Source organism: Pseudorca crassidens, chromosome 18 (assembly GCF_039906515.1).
Source record: "Pseudorca crassidens isolate mPseCra1 chromosome 18, mPseCra1.hap1, whole genome shotgun sequence".
NCBI classification, from domain to species: domain Eukaryota; kingdom Metazoa; phylum Chordata; class Mammalia; order Artiodactyla; family Delphinidae; genus Pseudorca; species Pseudorca crassidens.
Window position 1 is genome coordinate 45,019,297 of NC_090313.1, and position 19,131 is coordinate 45,038,427.

General features: G+C 33.7%; 1 protein-coding gene across 1 annotated transcript in view; it reads right to left on the reverse strand.

Moving 5' to 3' along the window:
- Nucleotides 1-430: 430 nt before the first annotated feature.
- Nucleotides 431-19,131, reverse strand: part of KLHL1 (kelch like family member 1) — a 374,463-nt gene continuing 355,762 nt past the window's right edge. The window contains exons 10-11 of the mRNA XM_067713151.1: nt 12,390-12,561; nt 431-1,556 (exon numbers count right to left, since the gene is read on the reverse strand). Of these exons, the coding sequence (XP_067569252.1) occupies nt 1,497-1,556; nt 12,390-12,561 (232 nt within the window). The 3' untranslated portion in view covers nt 431-1,496. The remainder of the gene's footprint in view (nt 1,557-12,389; nt 12,562-19,131) is intronic.

The following is a 19,131-nucleotide window of genomic DNA, read 5'->3' on the forward strand; positions in this document are numbered from 1 at the left end:
ATCACATTTGCGGGCTTCCCTGGTGGCGCAGTGGTTGAGAGTCCGCCTGTCGATGCAGCGGACACGGGTTCGTGCCCCGGTCCGGGAAGATCCCACATGCCGCGGAGCGGCTGGGCCCGTGAGCCATGGCCGCTGAGCCTGCGCATCCGGAGCCTGTGCTCCGCAACAGGAGAGGCCACAACAGTGAGAGACCCACGTACCGAAAAAAAAAAAAAAGATTGCATTTGCTGTCAGCATAGTATTTAGGAAGAAATAAACTTGTGTTTTGATGAAAATATATACTTCTTGATTTTTGAAAAGTCGAGCAATAAAACGACTATTTCTTGTCAATTTTTTACTCAGTTCTGAATTAAAATTTATTGAAAAAAATACACTGGTAAAAGTAAATTTTCTATTATTTATTAATTATATTTAAAATTTACATGGACTATTAAGGATATTGTGTAATGTTTCTACTATATGCTTTAAACAATTACAAACATTGGCATAAAATAATGTGCATATCAATGTAACAAGTTTGAAAAGTGGGGAATGAGAATCTGAAGGCTGCCTTCCTTCTAACAATGATGATTAAGACTCCAAATGAATGGATCATAGATTTCTCTCTCAAATTTCTAAGATTCTTTATGAACAAAATTCTAAAGGACTTCAACATGCAATGGATATATATATATATATATATATATATATATATATATATATATATATATATATATATAACATTCAGAATAACTAACTTCCATGCTTACACTGAACTCATCATAAGGCAAAAGCCTATAATTGTACTAATTCTTTGGCTCAGTGTGTTCAAAAAGCAAAGCAATGTGGTAAGCTTAATGAAAAAGATCCTTTGTGTTTTCCAGCTTCAAATTGCTTATACAGTTGCAATAAAATCCAACCATCCTCTCAGATTATATATGCAGCTCTGATTTGTTTTCTGAATGCAAGAGACAAGCATGAATCTGTTTCTCTAGTTCATAGTTTAGGAAAATTAGGAAGAAGCATGTTTGCTTTAATAAACATCATTCCACCTCCTGGTATGATCACATCTGAGTAGGAAAATAGTAAATTGATCAAATTCTGTCAGATGAAATATCATGTCTTCTACTCTTGGCAACCTCTTGGTATCTCCACAGATTACAAAACAATTGAATGAACTGTGGTCATGAAATTATCCATGTCACAAATCTCGGTTTCTCCTTTTAATTGTTCAAGAAAAACAAGCCTTTGGTAACTCTAGTTACTGTATGCTACAATACAAAATAAATTACCAATAACCATTCCTGAACTAATACATGACCAGATAGTGTTCCCAGAGCAGTTTGTTTTCTTGTTTCCCATAATTCTGTTTGATCTTCTATTTCTTTTGACATCAGTAGGTAAATCTACCAAAATCTTTGTTCTTGAAGAATTTTCATCTCAGGAAGTTCTCATTCTTGCCCTCTGATATAAAAATAACCACTCCAGCAATTAAAATACATCCAAATAAAAATAAGTCAAGGTTGCTTGATGACTACTACACAGGCACCTGCTCTCCCAATATTCAAGGAAGCCATCTGTTGAAAAAGATGAAACACAATTTAAGACAAATTTTACTGTCTTAAAATATACAAATTATAATGTATTTAAACCACTCATTCATATGCATGAAAATCATTAATAAATGTGCTTATCTTTTCCCAATTTATCCACAATATAAATGGAAACAATGAAAATGACATTTACATAAAAGAATAATATGTGTATTGATTTTTTTTAAACCTGCAATCATTTACAGAATTTTTAATGAAACTAATAAATTCTTTAATGATTTTTAGTGAAATGAAGCTGTTTAAGAAAAGTTTCCAGCAAAGATTTATTCTAGAGCTTGCATGGACACATTTGTGATGATATTTCATAGTGATAGCTTCGAGTATATTTTAGATGAAATAGCTATTTCACTATTGAAGTCATTGTGAAGTTATCTCCCAAGATATTATACTGAATTAAATGTGTTATTCATTCATTCTAAACAGAGACATACAGTGATATAGCTTCAATATTTTGTTATTAATAGGCCATAATTACAATTGCTACAGGGTCTATTTTTTTAAAAGTCTACATTATACTTGTCATTGAAATGAGAACTGAGATTTTTAAAATAATCCTGAATATGAAATTGGTTAGAAATATATTAAAACAATAATTTTTATAAAGTTTGTAATGAAAATTTATTCCATAGAGGTAAACTAAGATTTTAGTAATTTGAACTTTTTCATATCAATGATTTTTATTACAGTTTTCTAAGAATAATTTATGCACATAAAAATATTAGGTAGATGAGAAATTACAGGATATTATTTCAAAGAGAAAGGAATAAAATGTAACAAATAAAATAGCTATGAGCAAAATAACCTCAGATCATATACATTATCTTATTGATTGAGAAAGGACATGGTCTCACTCTCTAAATATGAAAATTACCGTCATTATCTAATTATCTGTTAGTTCTTTTAACTGTGCTTATTGTTACCTGCCATCCCCCTTGCAGGTTAAAAATAAAAACAGAAACAAAATCAAAATACCTTCCCATGTGACTTTTTTTTTATTCCTTTCATTTAATATCCTATTTTTAAAAAAGCTAATATAACATCTCTTGTCTTTTTCATAGATATTTGCTCAAAATGAGTAGTGAAAAGGGGCATGTGATATATTGATAGCATATTGTGTGTTAAGAATAATTTTTATATATCACTGTCACCTTTATAATCCCATCATATGTTGTCATCTCTGTATGACAGGCATGTGAATGGAGTGTCAAGAGACAATATGTAAATCTGGTAACATCAATGTCTACAATCTGAAATATTTCTGACTCCAAAATGCTCACAGTTTCCATTGTCTCTCTTTTAGTTTCCAATGATTTTGAAACATTGTTTCACATCAGAGTCATCTAAGGGACTTTTACAAAGTATAAATACTCAAGGCCCACCATTCAGTAGGAATGGGATGAGTATTGGGTAGATGTATTTTTGAAGTTTCCCAAATACTCTCTGATGTTCATTCAGTACTGAAAACTACCATGCATAATTTCTAGGTGAAGTACAATGTACATACTTTCACTTTATGTCTGTATCTACATTTGCATCTATATTTCTATACATGCTTATATGTGTGTGTAAAAATGAATGTCTGCTTTTTTCCCTGAGTTTACTATTCCTCCTGTATTTCTTTTACCTGTGAATGCCACCACTTTCTACCCAGTTGCTCAAGACAGGAACCTAGAGCACATCCATGACCCTTAATTTTACCTCCCTCAACCTTGCAGGTAAATAACCATCAAGTCCTATAAGTATCTCTCCAACGAACTTAATTATACCCATTCGTACTGTCTTCAACCTAGTTCAGGTTACAGTTTCACCTTGAGTGTGAAGGGGAGCAGAATATGCCACTCTAGGGTATCCCACTTTGGCATATTGATTATTTTGAACTAAAGGTACTTGAAAGATGCCGGACACAGGAGGGACACTCTGACCCTCCTTTGATCCCTTAAAGTAGGAGATAAATCTCCCATGTGAAATGGTACCCTCATCTACCAGGAGGGTAGAGGCATATTGATCACCAGACATAGGGAATTTAGGGCCAAGAAGGCTGTGGAAACAAACCTTGTAACTTCTTCACCAATTTCCTACCTCAATCTCAAACCACTTTGTCTACTCAGTTCTTCATGAATTTATTGTTTCTTTGTCTAAAAAGTATCAAAGCTTCCTGTTTTGGTCACTTCTTTGAGTCTCATGTATTTATGGGGTTTCCATATGTACAAAATTAAATTTGTTTTTCTCCCGTTAATCTGTTTTATGTCAATTTAATTATTTCATTAGCTGAAGAAACAAGAAGGAAAGAAGGAAAAATTTTCCACCCCTACAGTGGATTAATAAAATATGTCCTAATAAATTTCCGACTCTGATCTTGCTTTCTCCTAATCGTTTTTCACTTCTCATCAAGTGCAATCATTTTAAAGCACAATTCTGATGACTTACTTTCCCTGTCTAAAATCCTTCATTAGCTCTCCTTCAGGTTTATGGTAAAGTCAAGATTCTATAACATGGTTTCTGATCCTATATGATATAGACACAATTTATCTCTCCAAACTTACTGCTCACTGCTTTATTTATTGCCGAATGAAACATGCTATGTGTTCTCCTTCCTGAGGCTCTTTAAAAATTCTCTTCCTTAAACCAAAACACTCCCTATATTTTTATCTGTTTAACTATTACTCATTTTCTATGCTTCACTCTACATATCATTTTCTGAAAGATTTCTCTACCCAACACACTTAAGTTCTATCATAGTATTAAGTATTCCCCTTACCCCAGCATTTATCATTCTATTTTAAACATTTGATATATTCTACAAAAATATATTTTAAATATTTGAGACCTCTTCCCCTTTTCCCCCTTGGTCCAGTTTTATCTTATTTAATACATATTTTAAACAATCTGTCCTGTTCTCTCTCCAGGGTTATACCTTTCAGCCTTAGTATGATAACCTAAAAAGGTTGGCATGAAACCAATTATTAAACAGCAACTGAAAATTTAAATATCTCACCAGGCTTCCCTGAAACTCATTCTAAGCATCTTATATATCTATTATATGCAAATAAACTAAATCCACACACAACAGAGTAAACTGAATTGCAAAAATAATTCACAATAAATTTATTTAAGAAACATTCACATATCTCTCACCCCATGCCAGCAACTATGTCAGGTTTTGGAGATATGACAGTAAATGACACACTATCACTGTTTCTTTACAGCTGCAGGTCGATGCAGCAAGACAGCACTACAACATTGTGAAAGGGTGATTTTAGCCAGGCTAGGGGAAATGGAAGTAAATTTTTCTTTCTATGTCTTGAAGCACACATATTCTTTTTTCAAATCAAATGCAAAAACACAAAATAACAATGTTAAATGACAAAGTCAAATTTATTTAAAACACAAACAAACACACACACCTGCAAGCATGCATGGGTTTGTTCTCTGTGTAACTATTAAGACATGAATCTGGCAAATACTCTCTAATCTATTTACATTATTTCCAATTCTAGCTAGCTTGGGAAATTTTCCAAACATACATTGTTATATATTTTAATATATTTGCTTATTCATTCTAATGCTTGGCCATTTTATGGTGCCAGTAGTAAATGAAATAATCAGATGATATTGTCCATTTATGGGGTATGTGAAGGGAAGGTGACAGGCATTATCCAGCAAATACCAGAACTTTCTCTAGTGGCCTGGAATTTCAAAGGGATTTTGTGTGGGTTTGCTGATGGTCCCTTGAGTCTTAAAAATACAAATAATGATAAGATATGGATGTAAAGTCTTAAAGTAATTAAGAGCTTTAAAATTAATGTTTATTGTACTAAAATAAAGTTGTTATAAAACATTTAATATATATATATATATTTTTTAATGCAGCAGGTTACTGTTAGTCATCAATTTTACATACATCAGTGTATACATGTCAATTCCAATCACCCAGTTCATCACACCACCATTCCCACCATCCCACAGCTTTCTCCCCTTGGTGTCCATACTTTTGTTCTCTACATCTGTGTCTCAACTTCTGCCCGGCAAACTGGTTCATCTGTTCCATTTTTGTAGGTTCCATATACACGCGTTAACATACGATATTTGTTTTCCTCTTTCTGACCTACTTCACTCTGTATGACAGTCATAGATCCATCCACATCTCAACAAATGACCCAATTTTGTTCCTTTTTATGGTGGAGTAATATCGCATTGTATATATGTACCACAACTTCTTTATCCATTCATCTGTTGATGGGCAGTTAGTTTGCTTTCATGACTTGGCTATTACAAATAGTGCTGCAATGAACATTGGGGAGCATGTGTCTTTTTGAATTATGGTGTACTCTGGGTATATACCCAGTAGTGGGATTGCTGGATCATACGGTAATCCTATTTTTAGTATTTTAAGGAACGTCCATACTGCTCCATAGTGGCTGTATCAATTTACATTCCCACCAACAGTGTAGGAGGGTTCCCCTTTCTACACACCCTCTCCAGCATTTGCTGTTTGTAGATTTTCTGATGGTGCTCATTCTAACTGGTGTGAGGTAATACCTCATTGTAGTTTTGATTTGCATTTCTCTGAAAATTAGTGATATTGAGCAGCTTTTCATGTGCTTCTTGGCCATCAGTATGTCTTCTTTGGAGACATGTCTATTTAGGTCTTCTGACTATTTTTGGATTAGGTTGATTGTTTCTTTAATATTGACCTGCATGAGCTGTTTATATATTTTGGAGATTAATCCTTTGTCCGTTGATTCATTTGCAAATATTTTCTCCCATTCTAAGGGTTGTCTCTTCATCTTGGTTATGGTTTCCTTTGCTGTGCAAAAGCTTAGAAGTTTCATTAGGTCCCATTTGTTTATTTTTGTTTTTATTTCCAATACTCAGGGAGGTGGATCAAAAAAGATTTTGCTGTGATTTATGTCAGAGTATTCTTCCTAGGTTTTCCTCTAAGAGTTTTATAGTGTCTGGTCTTACTTTAGGTCTCTAATCCATTTTCAGTTTATTTTTGAGTATGGTGTTAGGGAGTGTTCTAATTTCATTTTTTTACATGTAGCAGTCCAATTTTCCCAAAACCACTTATTGAAGAGACTGTCTTTTCTCCATTGTATATTCTTGCCTCCTGTGTCAGGGATTAGTTGACCATAGGTGTGTGGGTTTATCTTTGGGCTTTCTATCTTGTTCCATTGATCAATATTTCTGTTTTTTGTGCCAGTATCATACTGTCTTGATTACTGTAGCTTTGTAGTATAGTCTGAAGTCAGGGAGTCTGATTCTTCCTGCTCCGTTTTTTTTTCCCTCAAGACTGCTTTGGCTATTCAGGATTTTTTGTGTCTCCATACAAATTTTAAGATTTTTTGTTCTAGTTCCACAAAAAATGACATTGGTAATTTGATAGGGATTGCATTGAATCTGTAGATTGCTTTGGGTAGTATAGTCATTTTCACAATATTGATTCTTCCAATCCAAGAATGTGGTATATCTCTCCATCTGTTGGTATCATCTTTAATTTCTTTCTTCAGTGTCTTATAGTTTTCTGCATAGAGGTCTTTTGTCTCCCTAGGTAGGTTTATTCCTAGGTATTTTATTCTTTTTGTTGCAATGGTAAATGGGAGTGTTTCCTTAATTTCTCTTTCAGATTTTTCATCATTAGTGTATAGGAATGCAAGAGATTTCTGTGCATTAAGTTTGTATCCTGCAACTCTACCAAATTCATTGATTAGCTCTAATAGTTTTCTGGTGCCATTTTTAGCATTCTCTATGTATAGTATTATGTCATCTGAAAACAGTGACAGTTTTATTTCTTCTTTTCCAATTTATATTCCTTTTATTTCTTTTTCTTCTCTGATTGCCATGGCTAGGACTTCCAAAATTATGTTGAAAAATAATGGTGAGAGTGGACATCCTTGTCTTGTTCCTGATCTTAGAGGAAATGCTTTCACTTTTTCACCATTGAGAATGATGTTTGCTGTGGGTTTGTCGTATGTGGCCTTTATTATGTTGAGGTAGGTTCCCTCTATGCCCGCTTTCTGGAGAGTTTTTATCATAAATGGGTGTTGAATTTTGTCAAAAGCTTTTTCTGCATCAATTGAGATGATCATATGGTTTTTATTCTTCAATTTGTTAGTATGGTGTATCACATTAATTGATTTGCATATAATGAAGAATCCTTGGATCCCTGGGATAAATCACACTTGATCATGGTATATGATCCTTTAATGTGCTGTTGGAGTCTGTTTGTTAGTATTTTGTTGAGGATTTTTGCATCTATATTCATCAGTGATATTGGTCTGTAATTTTCTTTTTTTTTTTAGTATCTTTGTCTGGTTTTGTTTTCAGGGTGATGGTGGCCTGATAGAATGAGTTTGGTAGTGTTCCTCCCCCTGCAATTTTTTGGAAGAGTTTGAGAAGGATGGGTGTTAGCTCTTCTCTTAATGTTTGATACAATTCACCTGTGAAGCCATCTGGTCCTGGACTTTTGTTTGTTGGAAGATTTTTAATCACAGCTTCAATTTCATTACTTGTGATTGGTATGTTCATATTTTCTATTTCTTCCTGGTTCAGTCTTGGAAGGTTATACCTTTCTAAGAACTTGTCCATTTCTTCCAGGTTGTCCATTTTTCTGGCATAGAGTTGCCTGTAGTAGTCTTTTAGGATGCTTTGCATTTCTGCAGTGTCCATTGCAACTTCCCCTTTTTCATTTCTAATTTTATTGATTTGAGTCCTATCCCTCTTTTTCTTGATGAGTCTGGCTAAAGGTTTATCAATTTTGTTTATCTTCTCAAAGAACCAGCTTTTAGTTTTATTGATGTTTGCTATTGTTTTGTTAATTTCTATCTCATTTATTTCTGCTCTGATCTTTATGATTTATTTCCTTCTGCTAACTTTGGGTTTTGTTTGTTCTTCTTTCTCTAGTTTCTTTAGGTGTAAGGTTAAATTGTTTATTTGAGATTTTTCTTGTTTCTTGAGGTAGGCTTGTATAGCTATAAACTTCCCTCTTAGAACTGCTTTTGCTGCATCCCACAGGTTATGGATCATTGTGTTTTCATTGTCATTTGTCTCTAGGTGTTTCTTTATTTCCTCTTTGAGTTCTTCAGTGATCTCTTGGTTACTTAGTAAGGTATTGTTTAGCTTCCATGTGTTTGTGTTTTTTACATTTTTTTCCCCTGTAATTTATTTCTAATCTCATAGCGTTGTGGTCAGAAAAGATGCTTGATATGATTTCAATTTTCTTAAATTTACTGAGGCTTGATTTTTGACCCAAGGTGTGATCTAGCCTGGAGAATCTTCCATGCACACTTGAGAAGAAAGTGTAATCTGCTGTTTTTGGATGGAATGTCCTATAAATATCAGTTAAATCTACATGGTCTATTGTGTCATTTAAAGCTTCTGTTTCTTATTTATTTTCATTTTGGGTGATCTGACCATTGGTGTAAGTGAGGTGTTAAAGTCCCCCACTATGATTGTGTTACTGTCAATTTCCTCTTTTATTGCTGTTAGCAGTTGCCTTGTGTATTGAGGTGCTCCTATGTTGGGTGCATATATATTTATAATTGTTGTATCTTCTTCTTGGATCAATCCCTTGATCATTATGTAGTGTCCTTCCTTGTCTCCTGTAACATTCTTTATTTTAAAGTTTATTTTATCTGCTATGAGTATTCCTACTCCAGCTTTCTTTTGATTTCCATTTGCATGAAATATCTTTTTCCATCCCCTCACTTTCAGTCTGTATGTGTCTGTAGGTCTGAAGTGGGTCTCTTGTAGACAGCATCTGTATGGGTCTTGTTTTTGTATCCATTCAGCAAGCCTGTGTCTTTTGGTTGGAGCATTTAATCCATTCACATTTAAGGTAATTATCATTATGTATGTTCCTATGACCATTTTCTTAATTGTTTTGGGTTTGTTTCTCTAGGTCCTTTTCTTCTCTTTTGTTTCACACTTAGAGAAGTTCCTTTAGTATTTGCTGTAGAGCTGGTTTGGTGGTGTTGAATTTTCTTAGCTTTTGCTTGTCTGTAAAGCTTTTGATTTCTCCATCTAATCTGAATGAGATCCTTGCCCAGTAGAGTAATCTTGGTTGTAGGTTTTTCCCGTTCACCACTTTAAGTATATCATGCCACTTCCTTCTTGTAGAGTTTCCATTGAGAAATCAGCTGTTAACCTTATGGGAGTTCCCTTGTATGTTATTTGTCATTTTTCTCTTGCTGCTTTCAATGATTTTTCTTTTTCTTTAATTTTTGCCAATTTGATTACTATGTGTCTCGGCGTGTTTCTCCTTGGGTTTATCCTGCCTGGGACTCGCTGCCCTTCCTGGACTTGGGTGGCTATTTCCTTTCCCATGTTAGGGAAGTTTTCAACTGTAGTCTCTTCAAATATTTTCTCGGTCCTTTCTCTCTCTCTTCTCCTTCTGGGACCCCTATAATGCAAATGTTGTTGTGTTTAATGTTGTCCCAGAGGTCTCTTAGTCTGTCTTCATTTCTTTTCATTCTTTTTTCTTCATTCTGTTTCACAGCAGTGAATTCACCATTCTGTCTTCCAGGTCACTTATCTGTTCTTCTGCCTCAGTTATTCTGCTATTGATTCCTTCTTGTGTAGTTTTCATTTCAGTTATTGTATTGTTCATCTCTGTTTGTTTGTTCTTTAATTCTTCTAGGTCTTTGTTAAACATTCCTTACATCTTCTCCATCTTTGCATCCATTGTTTTTCCGAGGTCCTGGATCATCTTCACTATCATTATTCTGAATTCTTTTTCTGGAAGGTTGCCTATCTCCACTTCATTTAGTTGTTTTTCTGACATTTTATCTTGTTCCTTCATCTGGTACATACCCCTCTGCCTTTTCATCTTTTCTGTTTCTGTGAATGTGTTTTTTTGTTCCACAGGCTGCAGGATTGTATTTCTTCTTGCTTCTGCTGTCTGCCTTCTGGTGGGTGAACGTTATAAAACATTTTAAATACCACTTTGCTCTTTGTAAGATAATTTATGATCCAAAAGAGTGTAATAAAATACAGATGAGGGAAAATGGCCTTTAGGAAGCTTTTACCCATTACTACTACATTCATTATTTTACTTTCAATTTTAGAGGAATTATAAGCATAATGGCTCATTTCTATAAATATGTAATGAAGATATTATATCATTTATATGCCCATAAACTTCCTTTATTTAATGTTCATTTGTAAAAGTAGCACATTTAAAATATATACCACTGAACTGGTACATTTCCTTAGCAAGTCAACAGTCATAGCAGTGTTCCTTTTGTAAACACTAGGGACCTAGGAAGGTAAGGAATTAAAATATATCTTCTAAAATCTCAGTGCAATAATTACAGCTTATTTTATATTTGCTGCTCTCTGGATAAGGAATGCTTCTTTCTCACAATTAAAGTAAAACATAGAATATCACAGGACCTAGTTCTCCAAATTCTTGCTGTTTGTTCCTCCATTCCACCTTTTTTCTTCTTTCTTAGCCAAATGCCTCTTCATTGGAATCAAAGGATTTTCCCTTGGGGAAGAGTAAGGTTCATAAGGCAGATACCTTAGTCTGATCATGTGGAGTCTGGTTTTGTACTTCAAAGTCAGCCTATTTAATATTGTAGTTGAACACATATCACCAAAACTGGCACAATCAAGGAAGTTATGTATCTTTAAAAGTAAACATTTTTTCCAAGAAATTTACTTCAATCAAATTTTAGTTAATTTCTATGACCAAAAATAAATCCTTCTATACATTAAGGAATAAGAGGAAATGAGGTTATTATCCTGCTTCAACTAAGTAAGACTTTGGAATTTAACTGCATCCATTGATGGAAAATTGGTCTGTTTGTTTGTTTAAATTGTTTCTCATTTTTAAGTTTCTGATAAAGGAGTGAAATAAGAAATATTGAAAGATTTGGCAAAGAAAGAAAGAAAGGAGAAATTGAATATAATGACAAAAGTCTGAAAATATACCCATTCTCTTCATTACAAGCAAGGCTGTAGTAACTGTACAGCATAAGTTATTTTCCACCATAATTAAGTTGTCCTCCTCTCATCTTTCCCCACCACTCACACACACCCCAACACAAATAGTCCAGATCTTCGACCAGATTGGGAGCTTCTCTGAGCATGATCCTAAATCTCTAACTACAGTGTATGTTTAAAGGCTAACCTAAGATCAGCCAATTATTTCACTCCATCTTCTTGGCCAAAGTGTTTGTCCAGGAATGAGTGCTTTATACGACAGACCATTCAGAGCTCTTTGCTGTTTGTTTTTGGGTTTCTTTTGAACAAAGAATTCTTTTATTTTCTGATTATGGCTGTGAGGATTCCCACTTGGAGTTTCCAGCAGCACCACCCCATGGAAAATTCTCTCTGCAGTGAGTAACAATCAACCTAACAAAGATAGTCAAGCAAAAACGGGAGGCAGAAAGTTGATTTCTGCAGGTTTCCATTCTCTTATTTTTGTTATCTCTAAAACCAAATATTTTAAAGATGAGTTTTTGTGAACCAATATATTCCACTTTCATTTTTTGCTTCAGCTAATTAAAATTCAGTTCCTGTCTCTTGTTATAACATAATAAAGTGGAAATCTCACTGAAGCATGAATGTAACTTTCTAATATAAATTTTATTGAAGTATAGAATACACAAGAGAAAAGTACACAAAAACATATGATTTAATAAACTTTTTACAAAATGAAAATGGACAAAATCAATCATTTTGAGTTCAGAGTAATTTGACTAGATACATTGCTGTATGTACCCCTCTCCTCCAAAGGAAGTAAGTGAAATAAGTTCTTATATGCGAAGTAACTTATGCTGGCAACAATCTTACCTGGGTCCATTCATTAGTTTGTGGATCATAGGATTCCATAGTGTTGAGGTAAGTCTGCCCATCATAGCCACCAACAGCGTATAGTCTGTCACCAAGGAGACAGACACCAACAGCATCTCTGGGCATACTCAAAGGAGCCACCATGGTCCATGTATCTGTTTTAGGATCATATCTAAAATGTAAGGATAAAGGACATAACATATTCTAGTCACATTGAACTTTTACTATATTAATGATGCCCTTTCAAAACAAGCTATGGAAAAGAAAACAACTTTTTTTTTCTAAAAACTCAATATTTAAGCAGGTTTTCAGGAACCAATATCCACAATGTCTGGATTTCTATAGTTTAAGGTATTTTAAAAACATACCTAGACTCTTAATTGGATGGATGCTGAGTCATCTTACAAAAATGAATATCATGATTTCTTTCCACAAGGAAGTCAGATATGTAAATAACTATTGTTCCACAGTAGAATGAGGTTCTTTAAAACAGGTACAAGAAAGTGTTATGGTCATGAAACAGAAGTAATGGTTAAAAATCTGGGACAATTATGAAATACTTCACATTTGAAGTCTCCTTTAAATGAGACCTGAAAATCTATCCTAAATTTGCTAGAAAGAAAGAGATATTTTTACAAAGGAACACAAGTGTTAATAAAACTGCATGGCCAGCTTTGTGGAAAGTAGGTGGGCAGTGTGGCCAGGTTCAAGGGTATGAGAAGAAGCAATGCTTAAAAAGGTGGTTTTTGGGCTTCCCTGGTGGCGGAGTGGTTGAGAGTCCACCTGCCGATGCAGGGGACATGGGTTCGTGCCCCGGTCCGGGAAGATCCCACATGCCGCGGAGTGGCTGGGCCCGTGAGCCATGGCCGCTGAGCCTGCGCGTCCGGAGGCTGTGCTCTGCAACGGAAGAGGCCACAGCGGTGAGAGGCCCGTGTACCGCAAAAAAAAAAAAAAGGTGGTTTTTGATCAGCTCATGAATTGCTTGATTCCCAGAGTAAGAAAGTATTTTGTGCTTACTCAACAGGAAAATAGGGAACCACTGAAACTTGAGGAAATAGGTACAACATGAACAGAGCTATCTTTTAGTGATTATTACTCAGGATTCACTGGAAGGGAGAGATTGGTAAATCAAGAGATTGAAGCAGAGGGTCCAAGTATTATTATTGAATTTTAACCAAAAATAATTAAATTTCCAGAAAGTCTGATTACCATACATTACATACAGATATTTTATGTGTTGGATGGTAAGATACCAAAGAATTCCTTGGTGAGTGTGCTTTACTTCAGCTAAGAAGGAATGATTAAGCCACCTCTTTGCCTTTAACTTACAACTGCAGGTTCAGATAGGAAAACATCTAGTAAGAGCCCAGTAGAGGAAATATAAAAGAAGACTAGATGACAGCAAATTTATTCCTAGTTCGTTTTTCTACTCCAATCTTGTTATGAAATTTTAATGAAAAAAATAAACAAACACAAACAAGCCAAAAAACCCACATACAGTTTATTGAAAATAAAGAAGGTTGTTACAAAAAAAATGACTGGAAGGACCCCAAGGATCCAGAATTTATATTTTGGAGAGAATATTTCTCCCAGGACATTACATGCATTTACACACCATGTCTGGAGGAGTTGTGACAGTCAAGATGATATATGTGAGATGAGAGATTGGTTGAATGCCTGAAAATCAGGACCACCTTAAAGCTGTCAGGCTGTCAGGCAAATAAAAAAGTAATTTTATATGCTATAGTTAATAAGTGTAAAACATCACAAATAGATACAGGCACACATAGACACAAATGCAAATATGCAATCTATGCTATCAAATCTTTAAGATATTTAAACTTCTACAATGAATATTTTGAAATGTATAAACATAAAAACAGAGGACAAAAAAAAGGAAAGATGAGAAAAGAAAAGACACCACAAGGAATCATATTGTACAATCCACAAAGTGGAACATTTTATAAGATACCTGACTGAAGTTTTCAGGTAAAAAAAGCCCAGTAATAAAATGAATTACTAAGAAGAAGTAGCTGTTCTAAATTAAATGTGACTTTAAAATGTAACAAAATAAAATGAATGAAACTTACTTGGATACCAATTTATAGACCAACTATTAAAAGATGTTCAAGGCATTTTGGAAATTTTAATTCTGTGTATCAGATTAAAATAAGAGATTTTTAAAATTTTTATTACTTGTGATAATGACGTTGTGATTATGCTAAAAATGTAAAGTTCTGATCATTTTCCATTGTTTGTTTCTGAGATGAATTCATAAGGGTTTTGAGCTAAAGTAAAGAATTACTTTAAAACACTTCAGGAAAAAAAATACTGTAAAGGTGAATGGATGAAGCAATTTGGTGATGGTTGTTGAATCTGGGTAATGAATACGGGGAGTTGTTTTTACTTTTCTGTCAGGAAATTTTTATCATAAAAATAACTTTAAAAGGAAGAATGTATAATACTCCTAATTTCAGTGAAACATGAACGTTCTTTATATTTTATTCATTTTCCAATAGAAGCTAGTCTGCCTTTTGTCACAATCACTTCACTTAAATAGCTTTTCCTGAAGTCCTATTTTAGTCCCCATGTAATTATTATTGAGCTCTATAGGATTTTTTCAACTATTGTCTACATAGCAGACTTTATCACTTTGCAAAAAGGCAGAAGAACTGAGAAAAAAGCTAACAGTAACAGCACTAAAGAATAATAAATGCATTTCTGAAGGCTTCTGAAATTTTAAATGAAGCTCATATAATGAAGATATTCTCATATACTCATACTTCAGGGAAAATTAAGAAAACACTAGTATGTCCTATATCTAGGTACACATTTAAAATAATATCCTACACTTTGAAATAGATATCATTCTTTTCACATTTTACAAAATTCCTGAAGAAAAGTTAAAAAATTTAGTGCATTCTCCTAGAAGATCCAAATCTTTGAATTAAATATACCTGTTTTCAGTGGTAGGTAACATATTTCATGTGTTTAATAGCAATCTTTTAATTTATATCTAGCAATGGTGATGATATTTAAACATATATATTGCTAGAAAATCAAATCAAACCAAACCAAAAGAAAAACTGAGTCCAAACTACCCCCTCCTACACACACACACTCTCTCTCTCTCTCTCTCTCTCTCTCTCTCTCTCTCTCTCAGATATTTATGCAGTAATCACACTAATTCAAAATTACCCAGTAATGGTTATCCTTGTCCTCACATTAATGAATCTAAATTGATTTTTCTGTATTTAGAACTCCGTGGATTTACCTCTCAGCTTGGTGATACACATAATTGTTACCCCCCAAATGAAATAAACAGCATTTTTTAGCTTAGGGAAAGATCCACAGATGTATAAGCTCTTTCCAAACAATTACTAACAGCGAACTTTATCATTATCTGTTCATGTTTTTGACAAAATTTTGTTCTAAGCATTCTTTTTTGCCTCAGGTTGCCTGTTTATAAAAAGAAAGAAAGAAAAGAAAAAGCAGGTGCGGGGTGGCTGCTGTCTTTTTGTATTTAGGCTGTCTGCCTTTCCTACATCTCACCTTGGCCTTCATGGTCAGAATGTGAGCTCTGCATCAGGGACTCTATTAAAGTTTCCAGCCCTCAGGAAAGAGACGCATCCGTATATAGTGGCTAAAATTGGCTGTAAAATGAAAACTTACCAAAGGCATATGACAACCACAGAACAAAAGTTAGTTTCTCATTGAAACTCCCGCTTGAAATTTTTGAGGTACCATTACTTTTTCAAGTATTGTTATTTCCACAATTAGAAGATAAAAATTTATCTTATGTTTAATGGACAATATAACTAGATTTCTGCTCCCCCTTTCAACAGTTTTTGCTTATTTTTATACAAACATATTTTTAAAAGTTAATTTGATTTAAACTTTTCTATGAAGGTGTATGAAAAACGCTATTTTGATTAGGTCATATTCCATTACATCTACTCTTCAAGGTTGAGGGGAGGAGAGATGAGCTGGTGACAGAACTGGAGAAAGCAAGGACCCACTAAGCAACTCCGACTCCTCTCAGGTGTAGCTTTCTCATTAAAGTTTTGAAAATTATTTAAGCTATTGTCAATCAACAGAACATGGAGCATACACAGAAGATCTTAATGCTAGTAAAAACTCACTTTTAAAATATATATCTTTAACAGTTCAAAACTAAGAAAAATAGATTCTTTATGTAATTATTTTCTCTACTCATATAATAGAAAAATTTACTAGTGCTGTGAGTCCAAATTATGTATTTTTAAATACCTTTCTCAATGTGAAAATGAATTTGAGTTCGATACCAGCGTTGATAACCTTCCATCTATATACGCCATCACGTGTTTCATCTTTTCATGTACATCTACCTTCCACAGAATTGTTCTCCTTCCTCCAAAATTTGCAGATAAATTACCATGATGTCAGCATTCCAGGCAGAATATCCCAGGACAACAGATTACTCTGTCACTCCCTGTGTCCAGCTGACCACTTCAAAGATAACACTTGCCTCATAAGCTACTGAGGCAAATATTAGTCACAAATATAAATTAGTATGGCTATAGTATAGGTTAATAATTTTTGCATCTACTTATAAAACAAGGGCTTTATATACGTAGACTGGATCTCCATCTGTTGTAGATATTTCTACCAGAAATTTGAACATAATTTGTTATCAAAGAAGTAGCAAAGATTATGCATGCACAATAATAGAAAAACAAAGGCAAAAAAAAAATATTTTCATGCTGCACTCATTTGGCTGGTTCCAACAGTAAGATCTTAAGAAGAATAAAAAGAAATATTTATTATAAAGTAAAATAGTGCCTACCTAACATTTTAACTTTAAACAATTCAAGGAATTACATTTTTGTAGAAAATTTAGGATCTCACGTATCAAAAATGTGAATTAATACATTAATGTGCTACTTAAGGCCTAGGATAACATCCATAATTTAAATAAAAAGTAAGTCTCTCCTTTATCATCTCTCTTCAGTGTTCAGAAATTCTTGGATTATGTCTAAACCAAAAGGATGAAATGAGAAATTAAGAGAAATGAAAGAATCCAAAATTCCATACTTGCTCTATATATTAATGTTTATGGTAATCTGAAAAGAATTATTAAAGTAGATAATGTAGTTATCCCTGTATGTCAGACAGCATATCTTAAATTATTTCATTTTTAACAAAGATCTAAAGATGATAAAAATAGAGTCATACCCTGACAGTAATAAGTTAAATACTGTTATTTTAGATGACTTTTTCTGTTATGACTGGAGTATATTTTGGTAGACTTTGAACAAAAGTTGTATATTTATTATAAGTTATATATCAAAATTGTGATTATTGTTAATAGTGTTTGGTTGATAAGATATGATGATATAATTTTCAACAAATATATGATTAATTGCTTAATATTTTAGTCTCAATCAAAAATTTTCTGTCTGTTGAAGATATGCCTGAAGTATATGTAAATCATGAATCCTCAGCCAATGATGATGGAAATGGGTGTTCACATGCAAATAGAGAAGAAATAAATCAATATCTATCTACATATCTTTCCATCAGTCCATCCAAACATCCATCCATCCATCCATCTCTCCATTTATCCCTTTTAAAACCTGTCTATCTTTCCTTCAATCCATCTGAACATTCATCCATCCCTCTATTATTCCTATTAAAATCTCTATCTATCTATCTATCTATCTATCTATTTATCTACCTACCTACCTATTTACAGTATACCTCATAATGTTTTCCTTGTGAGAAATTTGACACCTCTTTTTCTTGGTGTCTGACTGATTTAATAAATGCTTGTTAAGTGCTTACTCAGTGCCAGGAATTGAGCCAAGTGGAGGTGTATAGGCATAGATAAGACAATCTTGGCCAGCACATAGAATCTAGTTTAGTGGAAAAATTGATGTAAAACAAATAATTTTTTCATTATGTTGATAATTCGTACAAAGGAAAACTCCATTGCACTTTCAGGTCAAATTTGTATTATGAAAAGTTTCCTCAGGCTACTCTAAGGGGAAAAGATTGGAGGAAGCAAGAGTGGATATTACAAAGGCAGGTTTAGGAGTTTCCTTTAATGTTGACACCCCTTTCCTATCAGGTCTCATTACTGGGATGTAGATTCAAGGGCAAAGGTGGTCCTGATCTCTTATTAGCCAGCAGTGGTACTGATGGCTTTGAGCATATTTTCTGATCCATTGCGTGATTTCCAGCTTTGTGATCTCAAAGTTCTAATTATTTATTTCTTTATCTCTTTTTTTCTAATACATTTCAAGCTCTATTTAGTACAGTGAAAGCACACACAAAACAGTATTTATTGAGTAAGTGAATAGATGAATGTGCTTTTTCTAATGAATTGCACCTTCTGGGTCTAAATTCTGCTAGAACTTACTGCATTTTTGCACACTGCTTTTGTCCACTAAGATGCTCTCACTAGGGTGAGGCTTGGCTACAAAATTAGCTTTTACTGTTCCAGCAACTATTCTAAACTTCATGTTCTTACTCAGTCTCTGCTTTCTTATCTGTTCTGATATGAAGTACCAATGTTCCTTGCATTTAAGAAAGCCTGACTTTACAATTTTTGATAGGTGCTATATAACTGTACTTTGCTACTTTATAATACCTTTATACTTCTATAAGAAATCATTGTCATATAACAACATTTGTCTATCTACTTATTTATCTGTCTATAAAACATAACATTGTACACTACCTGCTATTCCTAATGATTTGT